This window comes from Lynx rufus, unplaced genomic scaffold (assembly GCF_022079265.1).
Source record: "Lynx rufus isolate CCGP_SWC_20201006 ecotype Redwood Valley unplaced genomic scaffold, mLynRuf1.p SCAF_11, whole genome shotgun sequence".
NCBI lineage: Eukaryota > Metazoa > Chordata > Mammalia > Carnivora > Felidae > Lynx > Lynx rufus.
In genome coordinates this window covers 57,030,481-57,055,296 of record NW_025814825.1, presented here as the reverse complement: position 1 = coordinate 57,055,296, position 24,816 = coordinate 57,030,481, and the positions used below count along the sequence as shown (strand labels likewise).

Sequence of the window (24,816 nt, the reverse complement as noted above, 5' to 3'; positions counted from 1 at the left end):
CAGTGCTAATGACCCGGGGCAGAGTGAAAGCCAAGCCTCAGGTTCAGGGCCAGCGGCTGGATAAGGGCCAGGAAACAGCAGGCAGCACGTACAGCCTACAGATGGCAGCACCCTGGTATTCCCAGACCTGCTCATTCCTGTAGCACCCGGGACACTGATTTGGGGCGAAGTCTGTCTCTGGTTAACTTTTTTTTTTTTTAAACGTTTATTTATTTTTGAGACAGAGAGAGACAGAACATGAACAGGGGAGGGGCAGAGAGAGAGGGAGACACAGAATCTGAAACAGGCTCCAGGCTCTGAGCTGTCAGCACAGAGCCCGACGCGGGGCTCGAACTCACGGACCGCGAGATTGTGACCTGAGCCGAAGTCGGACCCTTAACCGACCAAGCCACCCAGGCGCCCCTATCTCTGGTTAACTTTTGAGAAGACAGCACCGTGGAGGAGAAAGATCACAGGCTCTGAATCAGATAGACTGGGCTTATATCTCAGCTTCACTTTTTTTGTTGTTGATCTTTTTCTTTTATTATAAAATATATGTAACATAAAAATGGCCATTTCCACCATTTTTAAAGAGTACAGCTCAGTGGTGATAATTATATTTATAATGACAACTATCACCCGCCATCTTTTTCCAAAATTTTCTCATCACCCCGTTATGCAGTAACACCCTATCTCTCCCTCGCATGGGCCCCCGGTAAATTCTAATCTATTTCTGTCTCGACAGATCTGCCTATATTGACATTTCACATAAGTGCGATTATACAATGTGTGGCCTTTTATGTCTGGCTTCCTTCACTTTGCATTATGTCTTCAAGGTTCACCCATGTGGTAGCCTATGTCAGGACTTTGTTCCTATTTATGGCTGAATAATACTCCACTGGGTGGACAGACCACGTTCTGTTTATCCATTCATCTGTTGACAGGCACTGGGTCCTTTCCACCTTCTGGAGACTGAATAGCGCTGCTATATATCTATATCTATATCTATATCTATATCTATATCTATATCTATATCTATATCTGCATACAGGTACCTGTTGGAGTCCCTGTGTTCAACTCTCCCAGCCTGCCCTCTCAATAGCGAGAGACCTCTGCCCAACACAGAAGGGTCAAGCGCATCCAGGCTGCAGGACTGCCATGAAGATGGGACAAGAGAGAGGTACAGAGCATATAGCATACAGTCGGTACTAAATTAACCTTACTTGTTCACATAGCCCCCCCACCCCTGTCTTAGAATCCACTCTTAGAAAAGAGTTAACGATTCCCCCTTCAAGTGTCTCCATTTAAAAACACGGATGATTACATGGTGGAACTTCCGGCACCAGCAGCTTCTCTGCTTGGCTTGGATGCAGCAAAGGTCTCAGTATTTAGACACAGAAGAATAAGAGCCTCGGGGGAATTCAGGCCCAGCTGCAGGCCAACGACAGTAGGAACTGGAAAATGAAGTCAGTTCCTTCTGGTGTCTTCTCACCAGGCTTCCAGCGTAGGGTTGGGGAAAGCCTGGCAAGGAACATTCCAGTCTCCTCTTCCAAGCCATGTGACACTTATAGGGGAAGGGTGCAGCCCCTCTTTGGGCCTCAGTCCCCTCACGTAGGGAGTGAGAAGTTGGGCTTAGTTCTGGTCTTAAAGCTGGGTTCCACTAAGCCAGTAGTGTTCTTTATTTTCTTTTAAGTTAACGCATTTGAGAGAGAGAGAGAGAGAGAGAGAGAGAGAGAGAGCGAGCGAGCATGAGTGGGGGAGGAGCAGAGACAGAGGGAGAGAGAGAATCCCAAGCAGGTTCCATGCTGTTAATGCAGAGCCCAACGCAGGGCTCGATCCCATGAACCACGAGACCGTGACCTGAGCTGAAGTCAAGAGTCGGACACTCAACCACTGAGCCACCCAGGTGCCCCCCGACCCTGAAGCGTTCTTTAAAAGATAGGGGATGGGGATGGAGGCAAAAGGGAGTCCAGCCCCCAGGCCACTCAACTGCAGCTGGTCTGTGTCTTTACATACTAGGAATCTTTAGCTAAAGCTATTTGCAAGGCCATGGATTAGGTGGCCTCTGAGATTCCCCTGGGTGCCATGGCCCACCCCAGGAAGTATCCTCTGTCCCCTCAGTGTAAACTAGAGGAATGATCCTGCAGGATGGGCTCTCAGCTCCTCTCCCAACGTACCAGCATTTCTGAGGCGCAGGCCTCCATTCAAGAAGGCGGCTTAAGCAGCAGGGGCCCTTCATCGGGAGTGGTGCTGTGCTGGGCACTGGGGTGAACTTCAAATGAGCCCTCATAGGCCCTGCTGTTCTCCAAACAGCACCCTACCTCCCTGGTGACTGCTTCTGGGTCATTAACAAACCTTCAATCAAGAAGACACTTAAGCAGAGCCCATGAGCCAGATTAGGTCATCGTAAGAGAGCAGGATGGGTAGGGTCAAGAGCACAGACTCTGAAGTCTCAGCTTCCCCCATCCCCGAGACCTTCAGAGAGTTACTCAACCTCTCTGTGTCTTCATCTCTTCACCTTTGAAATGGAGACAGTAATCCATGGGGGTAGATGTGAGGATTAAGTGAGTTCTTTAAAGCCCTTGGACTCCTGTCTGGCACAGAGTGAGAGCCGTCCCTAGATCTGCAGGGATGTGGAGTAGGATGGCCAACCTCCTCACTCTACTGATGGAAACTGAGGCCCAGGGAGAGGAGGCATCTGGCTGTGAGGGGAGTGAGAAGAGGGCAGAATTTGGAGCACAGGCCCGGGTTCAATTCCCTACCCTGCTCAAGCTTGGTGTTCTTGGGCAATTACTCAACCCCTCTGAGCTCTCATTTCTCCTCCTTTCAGCTGGCTGTTATGAGGACTGAGTACAACAAGGACACAGAGTTCCAGGCATGCAGTAGTTGCTCAATACATGCTAGCTCCCTTCTGTCTTGCCCCTGATAGCTAGTAAGCACAAATGTGCCTTTATTCGTTTTGAATTCCGCTCTCTGCTGTTCCCAAAACTGGAAGAGGAAGAGACCCAGCCTCCACTTCCCCACTGCTGCTTGAGAAAACTCCAGAAGTTGCTCTCTTGAGTTTCCTTTTCAGTCCTCTTCTGGGAGTCTTTTTGCAGTGCTGTGGCAAAAAGCGGGAAAAGCCAGGGTGCATGGCCCAACTGCCCCTCCAGCCCAGCCAGCTGCCCAGCCGCATCCTGCTCAGGAGGCGCTCAAGCGAAGGCGGACTCCGAGCTCCCTGGATTCATTGGCAACAGGATAGAGATGCTGGGAGACAGATGGGGGCCAAGCAATCTAGCAGAGATGAAATGCTGGGTCCGGGGCTAGTGTCTGGAAGCCCAAACCCCATGAAGGATGGGGCAGGCACATGGAAGGGAGGGATTTGCCCAAGCCCCCCATATCCCATGCCTTGGGTTATCCTGGTGACCAAGGCTTGGTTAGATGGTTAGGCAGACTCCAAGCCAGCTCCCCGCCAGACCACAGACTGCAGGAAGGGAGATGGGGAATGAGCCTGTCTCCTAGTCCAGTGCTCCTTGCTCTAGATCATGCTGTCCCTAACAACAGGCCAGCATTTATAAAATGCATCACAGCTGGGAAACAGACAGTTAGCCAGCCCAGCATTTTCCGAAGATGATGAGATGGTCTTAGGAGGTGCAGGGACACAATACTCCGAATCGCTCTCAGTGAACAAGGTATTCCCTTTTCAATTCTCCTTTGAGCCTCCTGTCATCAAGAAGAAAGTCTCGGTGTGATGCCACCATCTTGCTAACACCTCTCCCATACTCACTAATCTCCCTTCCAAACAAAGAGAAAGGTGGCCTTAGGCTCAGAGCCTTAGGCAGGCACAAGAGGAACCAGCTAGGATTTAATGCCACTTTCCCAGTTGTCTTTCTGTATGACAAACAAATACTGGTTTTCCAGGCATGTTCCTGAATACGAGTTTCTTCTGAAACTTTATTTTTTAAAAGATTTTATTTTTAAGTAATCTCTACACCCAACGTGGGGCCCGAACTTACAACCTCAAGATCAAGAGTTGCATGCTCCACCGATTGACCCAGTCAGGTGCCCCGAAACTCATTTATTTTAAATTAAACAGAAAGACATGAGTTAACTTAAAAGAAAAAAAAAAAACAACAAACTATAAACAATTGTAAGGTTGGTATGCAGATTCAGCAAAATCTGTGAGGGTACAGCAACAATGAAGGATGGGGGGCACCTGGGTGGCTCAGTCAGTTAAGTGTCCAACTTTAGCTCAGGTCATGATCTCACGGTTCATGAGTTCAAGCTCCACATCAGGCTCTGTGCTGACAGCTCAGAGCCTGGAGTCTGTTTCAGATTCTATGTCTCCCTCTCTCTCTCTGACCCTCCCTTGCTCTCTCTCTCTCTCTCTCTCTCAAAAAATAAATAATAAGGGTGCCTGGGTGGTTCAGTGAGCTAAGCGCCGGACTTCGGCTCAGGTCATGAGCTCACAGTTTGTGGGTTTGAGTCCCACATCAGGCTCTGTGCGACAGCTCAGAGCCTTGGAGCCTGCTTCAGATTCTGTGTCTCCTTCTCTCTCTGCCCCTCCCCCGCTCATGTTCTGTCTCTGTCTCTCTCTCTCAAAAATAAACATTAAAAATTTTAAAAATAAATAAATAAATAAATGAATAATAAACATTAACAAAAATTTTTTTAGAAAGGAATGAAGGATGGCCATGATACTCAGACGGGGAGACTGAGGCTCCAAGGATGTAGAGCTGGAAGGGGCAGAACTGGGGCTCTGTGTGCTCTTCAGGGCAAGGACTGAAGCCACCGACTGCCCTCCTCAAGGCCGAGGAACTGTCCCCACCAAGAAGCTAGCCAGCCTGGGCTAGCTGACTGCTAATCTGCTTCCCGGGTCGGGAAGGGGGAGGCGCCAGTGAAGTGAGCAGGGGACAAGGGGCCAGAGAAAGAGGAACTCGGAATAATTATTATTTCCTTTCATTCAAGCTCTTTACTTTTTAAAAGGTGGATGTTTTCCGGAGAGCCACACCAGCACTAGGAATAGATTTCTTTTGTGCAAAAACTCAGGCTGATGGGTAACTTCCCCTTAACGAGAACAAACTTCCCTGCTTTACCCTATCATTGTTTATAGAAGCAAAGAGGCATGTGTCTATGTGGGGCCCGGAGAACAATATCCTGCCGGCAGACCTCCAGCAAGAAGTGCCCTCTAGAAGCTGCCCGCCCTGGGCGTTCCCAGCATCCCACAGAGGCTGCCAAGCCGGCTCATGTCAAAGGCTGACCCAACCTACCAGTGCACCTTGGCGTCCAGGCCCTTTCAGCAGAACCCACTACCAGGTCTGAGCTACGCCTTTTGCTACCTAGCAAACCCACATCAAAACCGGGCGCCATCTGCCAGGCCTCAGTGACTGGGCTGGCACAGCTCAAAGACGGAGGCCCAGCACAACTGCTTATGAGCCCAGTTAAAATGAATCATGGCGAGACGTCCTACAAACAACGTGGCTGACGCAGGATACTCGGGGGCTCGCCTGAAGCCCTGCCCCCACAATTCTAAACCAGCCTCTTCCTTTCCCCGACCTTGGCTGCCTGACCTGTAAAATGGGTACACTAATACCCAGCTTGGAGAGTTGCTATAGAAGGAGCCAAGAGCAGGTGTGTAAGATGGCACTGCAGTGTTGGAGACAGACAGTCTAAGAAATATAGAGGGACTTTTTGAATATTCGTGAAGGACCGTGCCTGGCCCTGCTTTTCCCAACTGGCAATGGGGCTTTGTTTCTCCAGGGGAAGCCAGATTCATGGGCCTAACGTGCACTATGATTTATTTGTCCCCATATGCACCCTGCTCCCCCAAACCCCGAGGCCTTCTGACAAGGATAGATAAGACAAAGTGAAAGCAAGTCATTTAAAAACAAGTAACAAAACTGAATCTGAATTTTATCAAAATTAAAACCCGTTGTGCTTCAGAGGACACTATCACAAAAGTAAAAGGACCACTCACAGGATGGGAGAAAATATTTGCAAATCACATATCTGATAAACGACTCGTATGCAGAGCATACAAAGAAGCCTTAGGATTCAACTTTAAGAAGATCATCAACCTAATTTAAAGATGAACAAAGGGTCTGAATAGACAGTTCTCCCAAGAAGATCCACAAATGGCCGATAAGCACATGAAACAGCGTTCAGCATCGTCAGTCATCAGGAAAATGCAAATCAAAACCACCATGAGATACCATTTCACACCCTCTAAGATGAATAAAATTAAAAAGAGGGAAAATGGCAAGTGCTGGTGAGGATGCAGAGAAACGGGAACCCTCATGCACAGCCGGGGGGAAATGCAAAATGGCGCAGCCCCTTCCAGAGTATTCTCGACAGTCCTCACATGACTAAGCACCGAGTTACCCTGTGACCCGCTACTCCACTCCTAAGTAACTCTCCAAGGGGGATGAAAACACATGTCCAGGAAGAAACCTGTACACAAATGTTCACAGCAATGTTTTTCGTTATAGCCCCAAAGTGTAAACAAACCAAGTGTCCATCCATTGGTGACAAGATAAAAACAATGGGGTCTATCCATACAGTGGGATACTATCCAGCCATGAAAAAGGATGAAGTACTTAAATACATTACAACATGGGTACACCCTGAAGCATTATACTAAGTAGAAGAAGATACAAAAGGCCACGCGCTCTACGACTCCATTTATATGAAACGTCCAGGATAGGCAAGTCCACAGAGACAGGAAGTAGGTTAGTTTTTGCCAGGGGCTGGGAGGAAAGGGAGACAGGGGGCGACTGCTAATGAGTAGAGTTTCTATTAGGGGTGATAAAATGTCCTGGATGCAAATAGTGGTGATAGTGGTACAACTCTGTGAATATTTTAAACCACTGAACTGCACACTTTAAAAGGATAACTTTTATGGTATGTGAATTATATCTCCATAAAGCCAATATTTTAAAGTCTGTAGTGATGGATGCTTTCGTGATCACATATTTTCATTTATTACTATAATTAAAACTACTTCCTGGTCCACCCCAGCTCAGAGCAAGCCTGCCCCTCCCCCCACCACTCCGAACACCTATATCACCTCTGGTCTGCAGGTACCTGGAAGAGGAGCTGCCTGGATCTCTACAGAGCTCAGCACACACATCTGACCTGCCCTGGGGGCCAGCTTCTCCAAGCTGACATACCTTTGACTATTTCTAGGACATGCCATGTTCATGGCTGTCTCACCAGCATCAGAGACTAGCCTGCCACAGAGACAATGTTTTCAGTTTAGGGGTCTGGGGAGTGAGAAGGTAGGCAGAAAGACATATTCCGTATGCTCCCCCAAATCTTTCAACCTCCCTTGCTGGCCAGGGGAGCTTTAACAAGGCAGTTCATGCTTGAGCGCTTCCTTCACTCATCTCCTCCCCTTTGGCAGTGACCATGAGACAACGCCTTCAAGATGGTGGGGCCACAAAAGCAGCCAGGACCCCTGGTCTTCACCCAGGAGAGCTGAAGACCCAATCGGATTGTGCCTAAGAAAGAGAGGGTCTCTGTTGTGCGAAGGCCCTGAGATTTGGGGGTTGTTTCTTGTAGCAGCTAGTATTAATCATCCTGATGAACGTATCGCCTTCTAACGAGCCTGGCCTCTCTGGCCAGCCTCTGTGGCGGGGGCCCTCCAGACCCCTCCTTGGCCTCGCTCAACCCCACAGCTGGAGTTCACGTCTGAGTGATTTCCTCATTCAACAGTCTCGTACTGAAAGCACAGAGAGGAGGGGGAAAGTCAGACGCTAGCCCCCACTGAGCGAGTGTCTAACACGGACCAGCCCCTGGGCTGTGTAGTTGCTGGCATTTGGGACCCTCGCCACCACCCCACCCACTCGACAGCTGGAAGGCTAGTAACTGTCCCAAGGCCACGCAGCTGAAAGAGGCCAAGTCTGCCCTCCGACCCAGGTCGACCTGGTTCCAGAAGGTCTTCTTGCAGCTCTCTGCCGCCTTTGTGTTAGAGCCCCGGTTTCGGTGCACTCCAAAGCCCACCCAGGGCTGGTGTCTCCAACAGCCCCCAGGGCAAAGCTGGCCATGTCTGGCCAACCGATGCAAGATCTGGGCAGTATCCAAGGAGTGGGCTTGCCAATCAGGAAGGAAGCCTTCAAGCCAGGGTTTGAAGGGCGTCATCGCACAGGGAGTGAGAATTCAGCTCCAGGCATAAATTCTGACTTAGGACGAGAGGGATTTTCCAGCCAGACTCCTAGCAAACACACCATGTCAGACGCCGGGGAACAAAAACCAGCCAAGTGGCAGCTCCCCAAGAAAAGACATAAGGGACACGAGGTGAGGGGCTCGCGGAAGGAAGCTTCCCAGGGCCCTCTCGCTGTCTCATTCAAAGCAGCTCACAATGATTGCAAGCCGTGAGTCCAGCACTGGCAGGTGCAGGGGACACCCACAAAGAACAGATGCCACCATCTCTGCCCATGTCCTCTGTCTTTCCTGGGGGCGCTGCACCCACTCAGTGACTCAAGATGAAAACCAGGAGTCACCTGGGTCTCCTGCCCTTCCCCTTCACACCCCACACCTGGCCGCCCCCAAGAACTGCTTCCTGCTAACATTTCCCAAGACCCTCGTGCTGTCATGTCCCAGCATGGGTCGCAGTCACTCCCGTGGCACCTGCACCAGCTCCCTCGTCTTCTGCCTCCAGTCCCCCCACCAATCCCCTGCTCTCCATGTGGTCAGAGGAACCAGCCTCAACCGCAAACAGCTCCCACTGCCCCCAGGATGGTGTCAATCTCTCAGCATGGTTGCCAGGCCCTGCTGCCCAGGGCATCCCCATCCCCCTACCTTCTACTCCCGCTACACCCTTGCCCACGTCTATACCAGGGTTTCTCAACCTCAACGCCACTGACATTTGGGGTCAGAAAATACTTTGTTATGGGGCTGTCCCGTGCATTGTAGGACGCTCAACAGGACCCCTGGCCCCTACCCGTTAGATGCCGGTAGCACCTCCCCCCAGTTGTGCCAATCAAAAATATCTCCAGTCTCTGCCAACTGTCCCCTGGGGGGCAAAACATTCCCAGGTGATGCTCTATACCTTTGCCCATGAAACGCCCTTCTTTCCTTTCATTCATACCTGGTCTCTTCCTCCTCATCACCTTAAAATTTGATTCAGCTGCCTCACCTCCCAGAAGCCTCCCTGGCTTGTCCAGGGTGGTCTAGGGGCAGCTGCTCAGGATCCTCCTCCCCTCTTCCCTTTTCCCTTTGCACAGTTCTGCCACTGTTCCCGTCACATTGCTGCTGACGGACCCGTTGATGTGTGTCACCCTCTGCAGGGCGGGCTCCTCAGAACCCCTGCACCGGGGCACGGAAGCACCGACCTCATGTACTTGCATGAGTACACAGCGCGGCGTGCTTGGTGACCGCCCAAGTAGGTGTGATGGCATCTGACCAGTGGCAAGGGGCTGTGTGCAGCCAAGGTATCAGGCTGAGAAACAGGGAAGGGAGAAAAACAGAGTAAAGGTCTAGGTGAAGGGCCTTGTGGGGAACGGCCTGAATAGGGGACAACGAGATGTGGTCGTCAAGAAGAGACTGGGCCAAAGCCCAGTGTGGGGCCTGTGGGAGGGGTATCAGGAGAAAGCATTTTGAAGCAGAAGGAAACCAGGTCATGAAGCCCCTTGGATGTGTTCTGTAGCCACAGATGTATTCAGCAGGGTGTAAAATTTGGGCGGTGGGGGGGGGTGGTGGAAGGTTTTATGGTCAAATAAGTTTGGGAAATGCTTTGTCTGCGGTTAAACAGGTTTCTTTATTGCAGGGCTTCTTAGGGCCTTTGAGATGCTCACGTGCCAGGTGAATTTTCACAAGGGGCACATGCAGCAGATAGTGTTGCCCACATGTAGTTGCCCACAGAGCTTCTCAGATGATCAGTGTCCTTCAGCCTACCCTTTGGAATTGCTGCTTAGAGCTGAGACACGCTCAAGGTAAGGACAGTCTGGGTTTGGGGACAATGACTCTGGGGGTTGTTCAGAGACCTGAGGGCCAATGCCGGAGCCTCACCCCTGGCTCTCCAGCACCTGGGCCATCTGCAGAACTGAGAAGTGAAAACGGCTCCTGAGAGATTGTCTACAGGAAGGACTGGGAGGCAGTGTGAAATTTATTGTAGGAAAACAGTCGCCCCATGGGACTGCTTCGACCACCTCCCCCAGGCCCCTGGGCCATAACACATGGTGTGGTTTAAATTCTTTAAATTGAGGAGTACTTAAGGAAAAAATGTTGGCAGGCTCTGAGGCACTTGTAAAACCATCTGAGCTGATGAGGAGTCTGGGCCCCATCCCTCCAGGAAATGGAGGCAGCGCTGAGCAGGGGCAGGGAGGTCTGGAGGGCGGGATGGGGTCCACCAGCAGAGGCTTCTGGTCGGCAGAGAGTGAAACAGTCCCCTGCAGCAGCCCTTGGATGGGCCTGAGGAGCTGGCAGGGCCGAGCAGAGGAGCACTTCATCCTCCCTGTGGATCACAGCCAGGCCCGCAGATGCTCCCGGGCAGGGTGGCAGGAGGGCAGTGAGGGGCCAGGAGTGGGAAACAGTGCACCACGGGGTGAAGACCAAGGGCTCAAGTCCCAGCTGCATGACCTGGGACGGTGACAGCCCCTCCTGAACCTCCCCGGGCTCAACCATAGACGGAGCCAACAGAATCACATCACGTGGTAGCTGCAGGGATCAGGTGAGCGTGTCTGCACACAGTGGGTCCTCAACACATGTCTGGGGGAATACAAGCGGGCGGGCAGCCCCAAACTGGGCGCAGATGCAGAGCCGGACTGGCAAAGCTCAGGCACTGCGGAAACCGCCTTTGCTGAGGGCAGCCGAAGACTCTAGCGTTTGAGGGGCCACAGCATGTTACTCGCCTCCCTGGGCCCTGGCCGCCACCTGGCCACCTCTCGTGTCCCAGAGATGGAAGCCAGCACACACAACGCCTGGGGGGCGCTCAGCTGGTGAGCTGTTGCTCTCCCCCACCTCCCCAGGCCTCTGGGCCCTGCTTATGCCCAAGGCGTTCCTGCTGTTTCAAGAGGTGACCAGGTCAAAAGCCGCACGTCAGCAGCTGTAAGTGTGGGTGGACAGGGACCCCGCTCAGACACGTCTCCTTCTTGACCACTTTCAACCTGAGCGCTTCCATAGACGCCAAAGAGGCCTGTGTCTGAAACAAAGCAGGGCAGGGCTGCCCAGGGGCCCCGCAGACGGAGCGGGCAGCCACATGTGCCCAGGGCCACGCCGTGTGCAGAGGGAGCCGGCCCCGCTCAGCGTCTGGGGGCATTTTACGAACTGAATCCTCTCATTTCTGAAATGTGCCGACGTACCGCGAGCGCTTGCCCGTCACGCGGACAGAAGGAAGCGGAAACACAGAGACCCCAAGGGGAGGCAGCGAGAGAATGACAAGTAGGGGTGAGGGCTCGGCACGAGTGGCACGAAGTGACGCAGGAGACACCTCTGGGTGTGAGACTGCACAGGGATGCCCCCTGGCCACCTGCAGATGCTGGAGATGAGCACCAGAGCAGGACTCGGTGTGGTACGAGAGACCCTGGCGGTGGGGGAACCCCACACGCTCAGGGCCCCCCGGACCTCCGTAACTCCCGAGAGGGCAGCAAGGGTATGAGGTGGGACCAGAGCTGCCAAGGACCCCCTGGGACCCTTGCTGAGAACATCAAGATGGGGTGTACCACTTCAAGGGACTTTCATGTCACGGAGTTAAAACCTACACAAATATGCAGAGACAGTCTGTACGAGCAGGGGAGAGGAGGCCTGATTTTAAAGTCTGAAGGAGCTGCTGTGGGTAGAAAGCCCTGAGGTCACCCTGGATGCCTCTGCAAGGGTGTCGCTGGCTGTCAGAAGGCCACCTGGTGCTGAAGGAGCCGTACGTGACCCGGATCGTTCTGCCCACAACCCTCCCTGTCTGAGTGGAGTCACCCTGAGCAGCGGCCGGAAACCAGTGTAACTGCATCCTGCTTTGGTGCGGCTGCGAAGGGACACCAGCCACGGGGCAGTGCCCCCAAGGTGGCAGGCAGGTAGGGGCAGGGCTGGTCTTTTATCAGGGGCTAAATGTCACATCCGGGGAGTCTCTATGCCTCGTTGCCAACACCCCTCTCTCTCTGACTGAAGCATCTCCCATTTTTCTCCTTGTTTGGTTCTTATCTTGTGAATCATGTGTCATTCAGTGTAGGCTGAGAGAACGGAGTCCACGATGAGCCCATTTGCAGGGACCCTCTGCCATTATCTGGTCAAGTCTCACCCATTTTACAGCAAAGAACACTGAGACCCCGGGAGAGGAAGGCCGACGTCACATGGTAAACTAGGGGTGAAGCCGTTTCCTGATCTGCATGCCTGTGTTGCTACTCCCTGGCACACTCTGTATGGACGGGTGAACACCCAGGACCCCGTCACATAGGCTGTGGTAGCCCCAGTCCACCAGCAGCCTGGGACAGAGGGCGTGCCCAGTCCCAGAGGAGGAGGAAGCCACTGCTGGCCCACAAGGGTACAGGACACACCCAAAACTGTGTGGGTACAGGTCTCAACTCAGACTCTTAAGACCTCTAGAAGGTGGGTCTGGCAGGGAGGGCCACATTTAAGAAACGGAAACTGAGGCCCAGTGAGGGAACATGACTGGATTGTGTGGGGAGAAAAAATGGCACTAGAACCCCAGGCTCCCAGGCCAAGTTCTGAACCAGATGGAGACCACCTTTATCTGTCAAGTTGGGGGTGAGAAGGAACAGGTTCCAGGGAACCAAGACCACCAGGACCCCAGGGGCTGGTACTATTCCTTCAGCGTTGGGGTGTGGGTGCTCCTGAGGTAGGGCCGTGGGGGCCCCTCTCCCATCAGTATACCCAGAACATACTTTAGGATCCTCCACGTTCTGTATGTATTCACCCAATGTCGCCTCTGCCACCCCATTTCCTTCCTGCCCACCCCTGGGCCCTTTCCCTCCACACCATCCTCTCCAAACCACGCCCGCTGTGCCCTTTCTTCTGGGCACTCCTGACCCCAGCTGGGCCAGGTCTCCACCTGTCCAGCTACAAATCCTTGGGTATGGCCAGCATGGGGTCCCTGGAGGGGACTGGGCCCCAGCGAGCAGGCCTCCCCACCCAGGCCCACCCGCCTTGGGCCTCACTAGTCTTGGGCACTTGCTGGGGGAGGATGAGATACGGGGTCTCTGCAGCCCCGTGGCTGTGCGTGCTTTACATGTGCTTCACAGCCCCCCACATGGCCTGGCACGGATCCAGGGCCCAAATTCCTCTAAAAGACCTCCCTTTTCCTCTTGCTGTGGGGTTGGGGCAGCCTCTTACCTTTGGGGTGAGGTACTTGGTCATAATTTCCTTCCCTTTCTCCCCCAGTTTTTCATCTGGAGTAACTTCATATTCTGCCTGAAAGAGAAAAAGCACAAGAACAGTATCAGAACTGCTCATGAGCTTCTCATGGTTACACAACCTCAGCGGCCCCCAGAGAAGACACCATGGAGGTCAAGGGACTAATCCCTCCTCCACAGGGCAGGAAGCTGAGGCCTGGACTGGGGAGCCGACCTGGCCAAGGAGCCTTGACGTCCAGCCCAGCCTACTTGGCACCATCCATGAACACGTGCTCAGGGCAGGCCCTCTCCTCTCGGGCTGCACGTTAGAATCATCAGGAGCAAACAGACCACCCCACACCAACCGACAGACCCTCTAGCTGCGAGGGCAGGGCCCCTGGCAGCTAGGGGTTGAGAGCCACCAACTTCGATAAATCACAGGAAGCCCCTGGAAAATAACCAGCCACCAAACGGGAAGGTCCGGAGAGGTTGTCCTGCCCTCAGGTCACTCAGACCTTACAGCTGCGTGACCTTAGACAAATTCCTTAAACTCTAAAATGCAGATAGAAAAAGCACCTACTACAAGGCACTTGTGCAGACAGAAAGTGATAAAGTTCTTAGCCCAGAGCCAGGCACATAATAATACTGCTCAAATGGGGGCGCCTGGGTGGCTCAGTCAGTTAAGCATCTGACTTCGGCTCAGGTCATGATCTCACAGCTTGTGGGTTTGAGCCCCACGTCAGGCTCTGTGCTGACAGCTCAGAGAGAGCCTGGAGCCTGCTTCGGATTCTGTGTCTCCCTCTCTCTCTGCCCCTCCCTTGTTCACACTCTCTCTCTCAAAAAATAAATAAACATCAAAAAAAAATTAAAAACAAATACATGCTGCTCAATGAACAGTTGCATAATTATCACCCCGTCATTATTATGCCTTCCAAGAGAAAACATTAATATCGATGCCTTACATTTTGCAGCTTTCAGCTTATAAAATGAACACACAGAGATTTTTCATATGTTCTTATCTGAACCTTAAAAAAGCCCAGATAGTGACATGGGAGGCCGGGGGGGCCACTGCCATACCCCTTCATCCGCATGTGAAGGGCAGGAGAGGTTCAGCAGACATGCCCAGGGTCATTCAGGGAGGTAGCAGCCGACCTCCACACCAGAGCTCTTTGTCAACAACACCAAGGAATTTAGGACTCCAGATCGCTGGCCAAGTCAGTGGACCTCCAAAAGACAAACCTTATTTTCCTTGACCTCAAAAGGGGCTCCTTCACTCACATCTGATGCCTTTGCCAAGAGGAGGCAAGGCCTCCGGTTAACAAGAAGCCTGGGTAAGCCTGCCTTTCTCATTTAGACAAGAGAACTAATTGCACATTGTTTACAACCATTTCAAAATCCACCACCCAAGGATTTGTCAACCTCGGTCCAAAAGCACAGCTATTTCAAAAGAGACAGAGGAAATGACGTCAACACAGACAGACTGAAACACCGTGGAGCCAGGCGCCCCAGCCCTCCTGGCGTGGTTCAGGGCAACCCCTCAGCCCAGTGCCTAGGGTCCAGTTTCTCCCCCAGGCCAGTCCAGAAGAGCCTCCTGGACAAGGGAAAGCACAGGCACATTTGGAAAGCCCACGGATGCAGCCTGGCACACTTCCCCACAACGTGGCTGAGTTTCCTTGTGCTACCGTTTCTCTTCTCACAGAGAATCAAGACTCAGTGATTTTCACCAAGGAAGAAATATGAACACTTCAATCATTTGGATCACAGAGCGATGGGATCGTGGTTCTGGAAGGAATCCGACTCCCTCACTTTTCAGAGCTGGACACCAAGGCTCAGGGAAGGAAAGGACTGACCTAAAATCATACAGCTGGTCACAACAGAGCCAGGACAGGAGCACTAGCCTCCTGACTTCCATTGGGCCACCCGTCTCAGTGCACGTCCCTGCCAAGGCCAGTGCCTCCACACCTTTATTAAGACTAGTCTCGTGGGATTGATCATTTCTTGAATTGATTTGATTGATGATTTCGTGAGACTATTTAAGGAGAGACGGTGGCTCTTTCCCCTGGAGTTTTTCCTGCTATTGTCCCCCCTATGCTCCCCAACAATCCCCCCAAACTAACACATGTGTGCACATCTGCCCTCCCCCCGCCCCCCGGACACACATAGTGTGGAGTAGGTTATAGGCTCACCCAGTTTACAGATGAAGAAACTGAGGCTCTGAGAGCACCAATAACCAGTTCAAATACAATGGAGTGAGCATGTGAGAGGGCTGGGAACTACGTCTCCAAAGGGGCTCATCGTTCTAGAGCACGACTGACCACCATTTTTCAAGGATGAAGAGAGAAGCACCCAGTGTCCTGTTGCTCTGAAAACCCGCCTAGTGGTCTGGCACCATGGGAATTACCCAGACTGCTTTGCAGGGCCCAGGCCCCGGGCAAATGGCCGACCACCTTTCGGGGTAACTCAATCCCATGCAGAACCCTGGATTTGCACTGTCCCAAAATACATCTGTGAAGGCAGCTCTATTTAACCAAATGGAGGCTTGAAGCTCATTAATCAGCCTCAATAACCAGCTGAAAATATTATTGCTCTGGGTACTAAAACCCACGTTAAAAAAATAACATCACTTTCAGGTCAGCTGCCTCCCAGCAGAGGCCCGGCTGGGCGGCTGGGCGCCACAGTTCCACAGGGAGGCAGCCGGGAGCACGCGGGGACAGGCATCCCCAGCCCAGGATCAAAAGGCCTTTCTTTGAGAGTCCATGTCAGGTCACCACCACCTGAAGAGCATTTGTGTTGGGAGGCAGAAAACCAACAGAAGGCTTCCAGCTGGGCTTTCCACACTGATTAAGTCACCTGGAGTGACAGGCCGTGTCTCTACAGTGACCCCCGAGAGGCCTCCGACAGAGAGAAGGCACCATGGCGGCTCAGCTTGGCCGGCAGAACTCAGGCAGATCACAGCACCAGAGGCAGGGGACCACCCGGGAATCCACTGCTATGGGAACACTCTTGCCCAGGTAGTGGGCAGAAGCTGCTGAAATCAGCTAAAACCAGAAAACATGAGCAGCAAATAAGAGGTTGGGCCAACAGCCTAGAAATTTACAATTAGCGTTGGCTCGGGCAAGGGCACACAAAGACTTCAATGAGAAGAGAGAAAACTACATGCGAGGAGTGCCCCCGTGACCTCCATCTGTAAGGGGGTTCCCTCCACCCAGAGAGGGTGATAGGTCTTCTCCCCTTCCCTCACCAGAGGGGACACGAGCCGTCGTCCCTGCTGTAAGGCCCATTTGAAACCTGTGAGCTCAACCCTAACAGCCAGAGTGCCAAAGGGCACCTATGCCGATCCACTTGGAGGGCATTTCTCTTCCCGACGTACATCCAACGGAGGGAGGCACCATTTCACGAGCCTCTGTTCGCACTGTGATTTATGCCAAACACAGAAATGGCCTTTGTGGAGGAGATGCTGCTATAACACAAAGAGCAAAACACTATGTTAGGTTTAAGGCAAAAAAATCATTTACAGATCTGTGCCTGCCGAAGAGTATAAACATCTGTGCGCATCCTAGTTTATAAACCTAATGTTTCATCCTCTTGGTCTGCTCTAATTACATCATCAATCTCAGAAAATGCCGGTGAAAATATGGCCTATTAAAACACACTTTCCTCTGATGATTTCTAAAAATGCGAGGCCCGCAAGCCAGTAAAAGGGGACCTGCCACGTTTTCAAAGAAGCCGGCACTGGTTTAAAGAGCGGAGGCTGAGCCGGATCCCTCTCGGCCTCTGACCAACTTCAGATGTCACCTCCTCCTCCTGGGAGACCTTCTCCTGCCCCGACAAGAAGATGAAGTCAGAGATGCTATGAGGTCTTGCCACCTCCGGCTGCTGTAATTACCAACGTGGTCAGCTTTTCCACAGTCCTCGCGGCAGGGACAAGTGACGTGCTTGGCTGGCAGTGTTGCTCACCACGGCCCTTTCTGGAGAAACACCCAGCTCCACCCACACCGGCCTCGGCGCCTTGCCTGTGCTGCCCGTGTGGTCTGGAGGTCTCCATGTGCCTCTGTGGAATCACTCTCCACCCTGGTGTGGGGCAGGCGACAGGGTGGGCAGTCACCTGCCCACCTGGGCACCATGGTTCCCGGACCCCACTTCTAAAGACCCAGCTGGTGTATGCTGGCCTGCATCGGTCCCTTCCCTGGTCCCTGCAGACCTAGAGGTGGCAAAGGCCCTGACTTACCGCATCAGCACCACTGATGTCCCCATCCTGCCTGGCACCTCATCAGCAGCCCCACACTCACTCGTGGGTGGGCCTTTCATCTCCTGCCGGGATCCTGACTGAACAGTCCTTCAGATAGCTGGGCCCTGACCTTGCTGCTTCTCTGCTCCCCAGCTGGAATGAAGAAGTACTTACAAAGGGGCATCCCCCAGGGGTCTGACGGTGGGGTGGGCCTGGTCAGCCCCAAAGCCTGTATCTACCTGGGCAGAATGTTCTCTGGTCTCCAGCTGCCATCTGAAGAGCCCTCTTGGGCCCAGGTCAGGAAGGGAGTCACTGGCCCTGCCCCCCCAAAGGCAACAGATGGGATGTGACCGGACAAAGAAGGGAGGGAGGAGCTGCCTCCTGGCCATGTAGGAACACAACCCGAGAGTGGTAGCAGTGACCCCAAGGGGACCCCAGACTATCCTCGACAGCACCACAGTCCTTGTGTGCTTGTGCAACATACCCTGGCTGGGGCAAAGGTTAAAAAGAAGGAAGGACCTCTGGGGTGAGGTGACATATTCACCAGCAGCTGTCAGGCTCCCATAGCAAAGGGGCCACACCCTCACCTTCTGCTTATCCCATCGTCCTCCTGACAGCCTCAGCCCAGAGTGGCTCTCTCCCCACCCCGTCCACCACCCCTGGGCTGCCCAGCTGCTGCTCCTCTCTCCCCTAGCCCCAGAATTATTTCTCCATCCTCATTCTCCAACAAGGCTCATAAGGCCACTGTGCAAAGGCCTTTCACTCTCCCTATTACTCTTTCAGTTCTAAGGAAGAAGAACGTCAACCTAACCTAGTTCGGGCAGAACCGTTATCTCTTAGCTCCTAGAAATCAAGGATGGATTGAATAACCAAATTGTGAGGAGAATGAAAATGCAGCCAGGCCTGGACCACCAGGAACCAGCAACGTGAGGGCTTCTGGAACCCACTCTCATCTGCGTGCGCACGTGTGTGTGTGTGTGTGTGTGTGTGTGTGTGTGTGCGCACATGCCCACACGTGCCTCGTTCTCTCTCAGTGCTGACTGGCTTGCTCCGGTGGCACATGGCAGTCAACAGCTCTCAATATTTTTATTTTAAGCCTTCTTTACCAGAGAAGGACTTCTTCTCCAGCTTACAAATTCTAGAGAAAGAGCTCATTGGCCTACATTGGCTCACATGCTCATCCCTGCTCCAGAAAACTGTGGACTGTGGGTCATACCATTAACAATATGGCAGCTTCTAGGACAGGAGAATGGGTGGGTATCCAGGACACTGGAAAATTCCATAGGCTTCTGCTATATGAACCCATTTTATAAGTGTTAGACTTCTTCAAATGACTCTGATCCCTGAGTCTGGCTTCACCAACTGTTCTGAGGGTCTCTACGTCCATCTGAAGAATGGTTACTCTCCTCCCAGCTTCCTCTTTGGGGGAGAGCACAAAAGTGATAGAAAGACAAGACAAATACTGGGTCTGAATTATAAGAGAAGCAGGATGCTTGACTACTCTGATGAGACACAGCAAATTGTTTTACAAATAATTTCAGAGTAACCAGGCATATTTAAAGCCAGGTGATCGCACACTGATTTCAAGTGATTCCCTATAGTCTAATGAATGGCTTGAAGTGCCTTTCAGCATTTCCTGATACAAGATTTCATTCGTTGTAACCTCATAGTTGTAGCTGCCAGTCTCCAAGATGGAGACTTTAATAATCCTTGCCTTCTGCTACTCATGCTCTTGAGAAGTCTCTTTCCATACTGAAAAGGGCTAACCTGTGTAAACATGATAATGGGGCCATGATAGTATGGAATCTCTGAGGCTAGGTCATAAAAGACATTGCAGCTTCTAGCAGGCTGTCTTGGACCACTGACTCTGGGGAAAGCCAGCCATGTTAGAAGGACACTCAAGCAGTCCCGTGGGGAGGTTCACATGGAAAACACAGAGGCCTCCAACCAACAGCCACCACCAAGTGCATAAACTTGGAAACAGCCACCAGCCAAGTGCATAAACTTGGAAACAGATCAAGCCTTGAATGACTGCAGCCCCAGCCAACATCTTAATAGAACCTTTTAAGAAACTGTGAGCCAGTAGCATCTCGGGAAAGCATTCCAAAATTTTTGACCCACAAAAGCCGTGAGATAGTAAGTGTTTCTTGTTGTTTCAAGCCTCTAAGTGTTGAGGTAATTTCTTACACAGCAATAGATAATGAATACTTAGTTTTCTAAACTCGTGGCTAGTATCACTCACTTCATTGAAATTTTCCTTTATGTATTTATTTTTCAATCTTTCATTTAATCAAAAAGCCAGTGCCATGAGGGCAGGCACTTATTTCTGCTCAGCGTGTAGCTGCCAACTGCTAGAATGGAGTATGATATACTGGATATATTCAGTAAAGAAGTGCTGAAAAACTGGTTGAGTATCTGCCAAACCTCCCCTAACCCCAAAGAGAAGAAACCTGCAAAGTTTCAGTCACACCCAAGTGGGGGGATAGGAGGGTTTCAGGTGAGCTGGGATGCCATCAAGGCTCCCAGAAAACAGGTGAGAGAGGCAGTACATCAATCTTCAAGGAGTCTGTGCAAAGACTCTGTTGTCCTGAGGAGGTTACACTGGAACCCTGACCAGATGGTCAAATCCTCTTTGAAACCAAATCTAGTCATGGCTTTGACTCTGGCCACTGACTCTGTTTCTCTGTGGGAGGCAATGAGAGAGTCCTTCTGAGGCTCCCAGAAAGCCCTTGAAAACTGAGACGAAGGCTGAATGACCCCTGCAGAATTACCTCTGATGAACGATACACACACCATCCTGCGCCCCACCCCCGAATCACCCAGGCCCCATTTTAAGACAGCCATGAGTCCCCTGCTTGACTTGAGAAACTCAGACATTAGGACTGTGCAGGAGAGCAGCCTTTCCCGGGGACTACGTCAGAGCCTGACGAGGACGGGTTATTTTTAATAAACTCCGCTTGGTAGGAATTCAACACAGAGGTGGGAACGGTGTGGACGGTGCTGGCTGAGCCAGGGAGCACCGGGGCTGTATGCTGCCTCCTTGGAGTTCCAGGCAGGATGGAAGGAAAAAAACATATTTCAGACAAGAATTGCGCCAGCCCTGGAAAACTCAATAAAGTCTTCCTGCGTAAAAGAGGTGTTCCAAAGGCTGGTCATTTGACGTCAAGATGGGTGATGAAAAGGCCCCGCTCATTCCCAGAGATGCAGACAAAACGCAAGGGGCGGGTCGGCTCTAGGAGTGGCGGCCGCGTTAAGACGTATGTAAAGAGCATTTGTCGCATCAACAGAGGAGCCAGACTCACATTTCCTTTCCAGAAAAAAAAGCTCTTGGTACAGGCCCAGCAAAAGGGAGCGTCTGCACGACCAGAATGAAAATGGGCATCCATTGGATTTTTTTTTCTTCTTCTTCTCAAACTGACTATAAGTGTCTAACAAGACACGTGGCTGGAAAATTCCACTGGCTCCTGGGTTCAGCCTTGCCCTGCTCTGCCTCATCAACTCTCTAGATGAGTCTCAAAGCTGGTGATGCCTCATCGTTTCCAAATGGGGAGCAGTCTTGGTCCAGGGCTCAGGCTCTGGTCCTCATCTTTCCTTCCACATTTGTCTCCTTGGTCAGTTTGCCCAGCCCATGGCCCTAAATACCAGCTGTGTGTTGACAAGTCCCAGTCTTCCATCTCCAGCCCAGAACTTTCTCGCAGACCCCAGAATTGAACATCAATCTCCCCTCAATCATCTCCACTTGGGTGTCTGAGAGACCATCCAGCCGCGTGTGCCTAAAACGGAGTTCCTGGTCTTCCCCCAAATGCACCTCCCACAGCCTTTCTCTCCCACCACCCTTCCATCCGATCAGGTCAACACTTTGAAGCCATCCATAACTCTTCTGTCTCACCCACACTGCATCTGAAAGTACTGTCAACTCTGCCTCAAAAACACGCCCCAAATGCAGTCACTGTCACCACTGCCGAATGCTCCCACGCTGGCTCGAGCAACCATCAGCTCTCATCTTTAGTAGCTCCTATCAGAGCTCCTACCTGTTCCAACACAGGAGCCTCAGGGATCTTTTAGAAACCTGTTGGACCATGCCACTGCTCTGTTCAAAATCCTCCAGTGGCTCCCCATTTCACTCAAAGTCAAAGTTCTTTAATGGCACAAAGTCTTTCATGACCACACCTCTCCTAGACCCCCCTCTGCCCTTGCTCCCTCCACTCCAGCCACAGATTCCATGCCTGCAGGCTGCCACACTAGCTGTTCCCCTGCCTGCCATGCTGTTCCACCACACACTCACCTGGCTAAATCTTACAGAGGGTTCCGCAAGGTCTCCCGGCCCAAGGTCTCCCCACCAGCCAGTTCCTTCAGTCTTTCTCTGGAGCCCGCACTCCCTATTAACATACCATTCTGCCAGCACAGCCCAGTACTGAGGCTCGGGTGCATGCTGGAGGGAGGACCCAGAGCAGAGGGTGCAGCAGGGAGGGGGTGGTGGGGAATGCTTCTGAGAGTAGGGTACGAGACAACAAGCAGGCATTTGACAGGCAGAGGGGAGGTGGGGGGCATTTCAGGCATCGAGAGTGAGGGAGCCGGTGCCGAGAGACTTCAGCCTCTGTGGCGGCAAGTCAGGTGGCAGGGCCGGAACGCACAGCTCAAGAAAGACCCAGGCGAAGGTTGAGGATGAAAGTGCAGGTTCGGGGGCCTGTCAGAGGGAGGTCTGGTATTCGGCCTCAGAACGTGGACTTTATACTGGTTGTCCATGTCGCCCAGCCCTGGATACACAGTACAGTCATGGGTGACTTGGAAAATACCAATGTCTATTAGAAATAAGGGCCCATCCACTGGTAATGAGCACCCCTAGTATCAAACTGTGGTCTCCAAGTACCATTTCCCAGTAGAAGGAACCAGGGCTCCTTGGAGATACAATGGACTCTACGTCTAGGGCAGGAAACATACAAGATGAGCTGTCACATCACATCCTACCACTTAGCAAAGAGACTGTCCATGACTCCTGGGTCTTCTCAAGGGCTCAGAAGCCAACCTGGGGGCCAACAATGAGACCATGGAGAATCAACCACCATGCATCGAAATGCATCCCGTGTTTAAATCCACGCTTTCAAAACAAATTGGTTACTACTACAGAGGGGTGCTGGTGAACTGATTTGGTACTTTAAAAGCATAAATATAGGGATAGAATGAATGAACTTTATCAGTGGGTAACCAAACAGTAATTGAAAGGAACTGTCACCCAGTTAGCAAATGAAGAAGGGATGACAAAATTAGAATGTCAGCATGCTGCAACCCCTAATTTATCAACAGATTTAGGCACTGAATACCTAAACCTGCTGCCATCTCTAAAAGAAAGACAAGCAGATAGTAATGTCCCCTGACAGAAGAACACAAAACCACTTATGAAGTCAGTCCCCCAGCCCTTGCTGGGGGAAAAAAAAAAAAAAAAGGAACCTGAATATGATCAGGTTTCTAGATTCAATGAGCAATTTACAAGCAACACAGAGAAACCTATTACATGACACATGGGGTGACAGAGCAGAATTCAGACTATGGGTCACTCTTCTGGATGAACAAGGAGAGATGGTTATAACCTGTCAAAACATGCATTTATGAAAAGTATGAGAAAGTTGGAAATTTAAACACAAATATTTGATGATAATAATTACTTTTTTAGAGCTCCACTAAGGGTATTGTGGTGATGTGTGTGTGTGTGTGTGTGTGTGTGTGTGTGTGAGAGAGAGAGAGAGAGAGAGAGAGGGCCCTTATCATGTAGGGATACCTACTGAAATGTTCACGGGCAAAATATATATGATATTTACTACAAAATGCTACAGACGGGGAGGACATGGTCAAACAAGACCGGCCAAGAGTTTGTAATTGTTAAAGCAGGGTGAAGGGCGCATAGACTATTCTTTGACTTTACTTTTTACAGTTTGAAACTATGAGAAGTTATGAAAATATTAGCTCTCACCCTCCACCCCACAGAGATTCAAATTAATGAGTCTGGGCTTGAGCTTAGGCACTGGTATTTTTTTTTTTAATTTTTTTTTTCAACGTTTATTTATTTTTGGGACAGAGAGAGACAGAGCATGAACGGGGGAGGGGCAGAGAGAGAGGGAGACACAGAATCGGAAACAGGCTCCAGGCTCTGAGCCATCAGCCCAGAGCCCGACGCGGGGCTCGAACTCACGGACCGCGAGATCGTGACCTGGCTGAAGTCGGACGCTTAACCGACTGCGCCACCCAGGCGCCCCGGCACTGGTATTTTTTGAAGGCTCCCCAGGTGTTTCTACTGCTCAACCAAGGTTGAAAACCATCGTAGTCGCTTATGTGAGACATGCTGGGAGCCTCCACTGAGACCAAGACAGAGGTGATGGAGGGAACTGGTCCGTGGGAGGCCAAGGAACCAAGCACATGGTCTTTGATTAGATGGGGGAGGAGATGAGGAAGATGGAGAGGTCAAGGACATTGCAAAGATTTCAGGCTTGGGTGACTATGGGTGCTGGTCACTGGAGTAGGGAACATGTCAGGCCTGGTAGCTTTGGGGATCTGGGGGAAGGCGACTTTTGGCGGAGACGCTCAGTGGGCAATTTGGCTTGCAAATCTACAGATCCACATTGAGACCCTGAAGCAGACACAGAAACTTGGGCCCCACAGCACTGTCCCCCAAACCGAGACAGAGGTCAGGATGGCCGCAGCCAAGGGTGGCATTAGGGCCGCTAGAAAACAGCGGTCTCTCGGGAGCCTGGAAATACCCCACTCCTTTCATGACTGGTCTCCATTCCTTGCCCTCCCACCCACTGTCCACCTTCCTTGGATAGACACCCAAAGGGCGGTCTTCCAGGCTGAGGTGAGAGGCCTTCCTGCACAAGTGCTGAGAAATTCCTGCTCATTCCTACACCCTGTCCTAAAAGCCCATGCAGATCAAGCACCATTTGTTAAACCAATGACTAGGAAATCTGAAGAAAGTCTCCATATGGTATCAAACATAGCTACACATGCCAGCAGCCGCTGGAGCCAGCAACTGTCAGATTGGCTTGAAATGACCAACACATGTTCATCCCACAAAAGTTCACCTAATGCCTGTAGGTGCCAGGCCCTGTGCCCTAGGAATCTCAGGTCCTGGCCTCAGGGAGCTTGCATTCTAGCAGAGAAGTAGACAGTAAACAGGTACACAAACACAAGCTTTGGACTTTTAGAAAATGGGTTTTCAGCCAAGAGAAGGGATCATGGAATCCAAGCGTCATCTTGGGGTGACATCCAAGTTCCTCAGGCACTACCTGGTATACTAACCCAGGATCCCAGAATCAGAGAACTGACAGGGCTTCACTTTAAAGCAGCAGTCACCGAGGC

The 24,816-nt window shown here is 51.6% G+C and overlaps 1 protein-coding gene across 1 annotated transcript in view; it reads right to left on the bottom strand.

Annotated features, from left to right (window-relative positions):
* GRK5 (G protein-coupled receptor kinase 5) overlaps positions 1–24,816 on the bottom strand; it is a 212,580-nt gene that overhangs the window by 41,592 nt on the left and 146,172 nt on the right. The window contains exon 4 of the mRNA XM_047073520.1: positions 13,240–13,317. Within this exon, the coding sequence (XP_046929476.1) occupies positions 13,240–13,317 (78 nt within the window). The remainder of the gene's footprint in view (positions 1–13,239; positions 13,318–24,816) is intronic.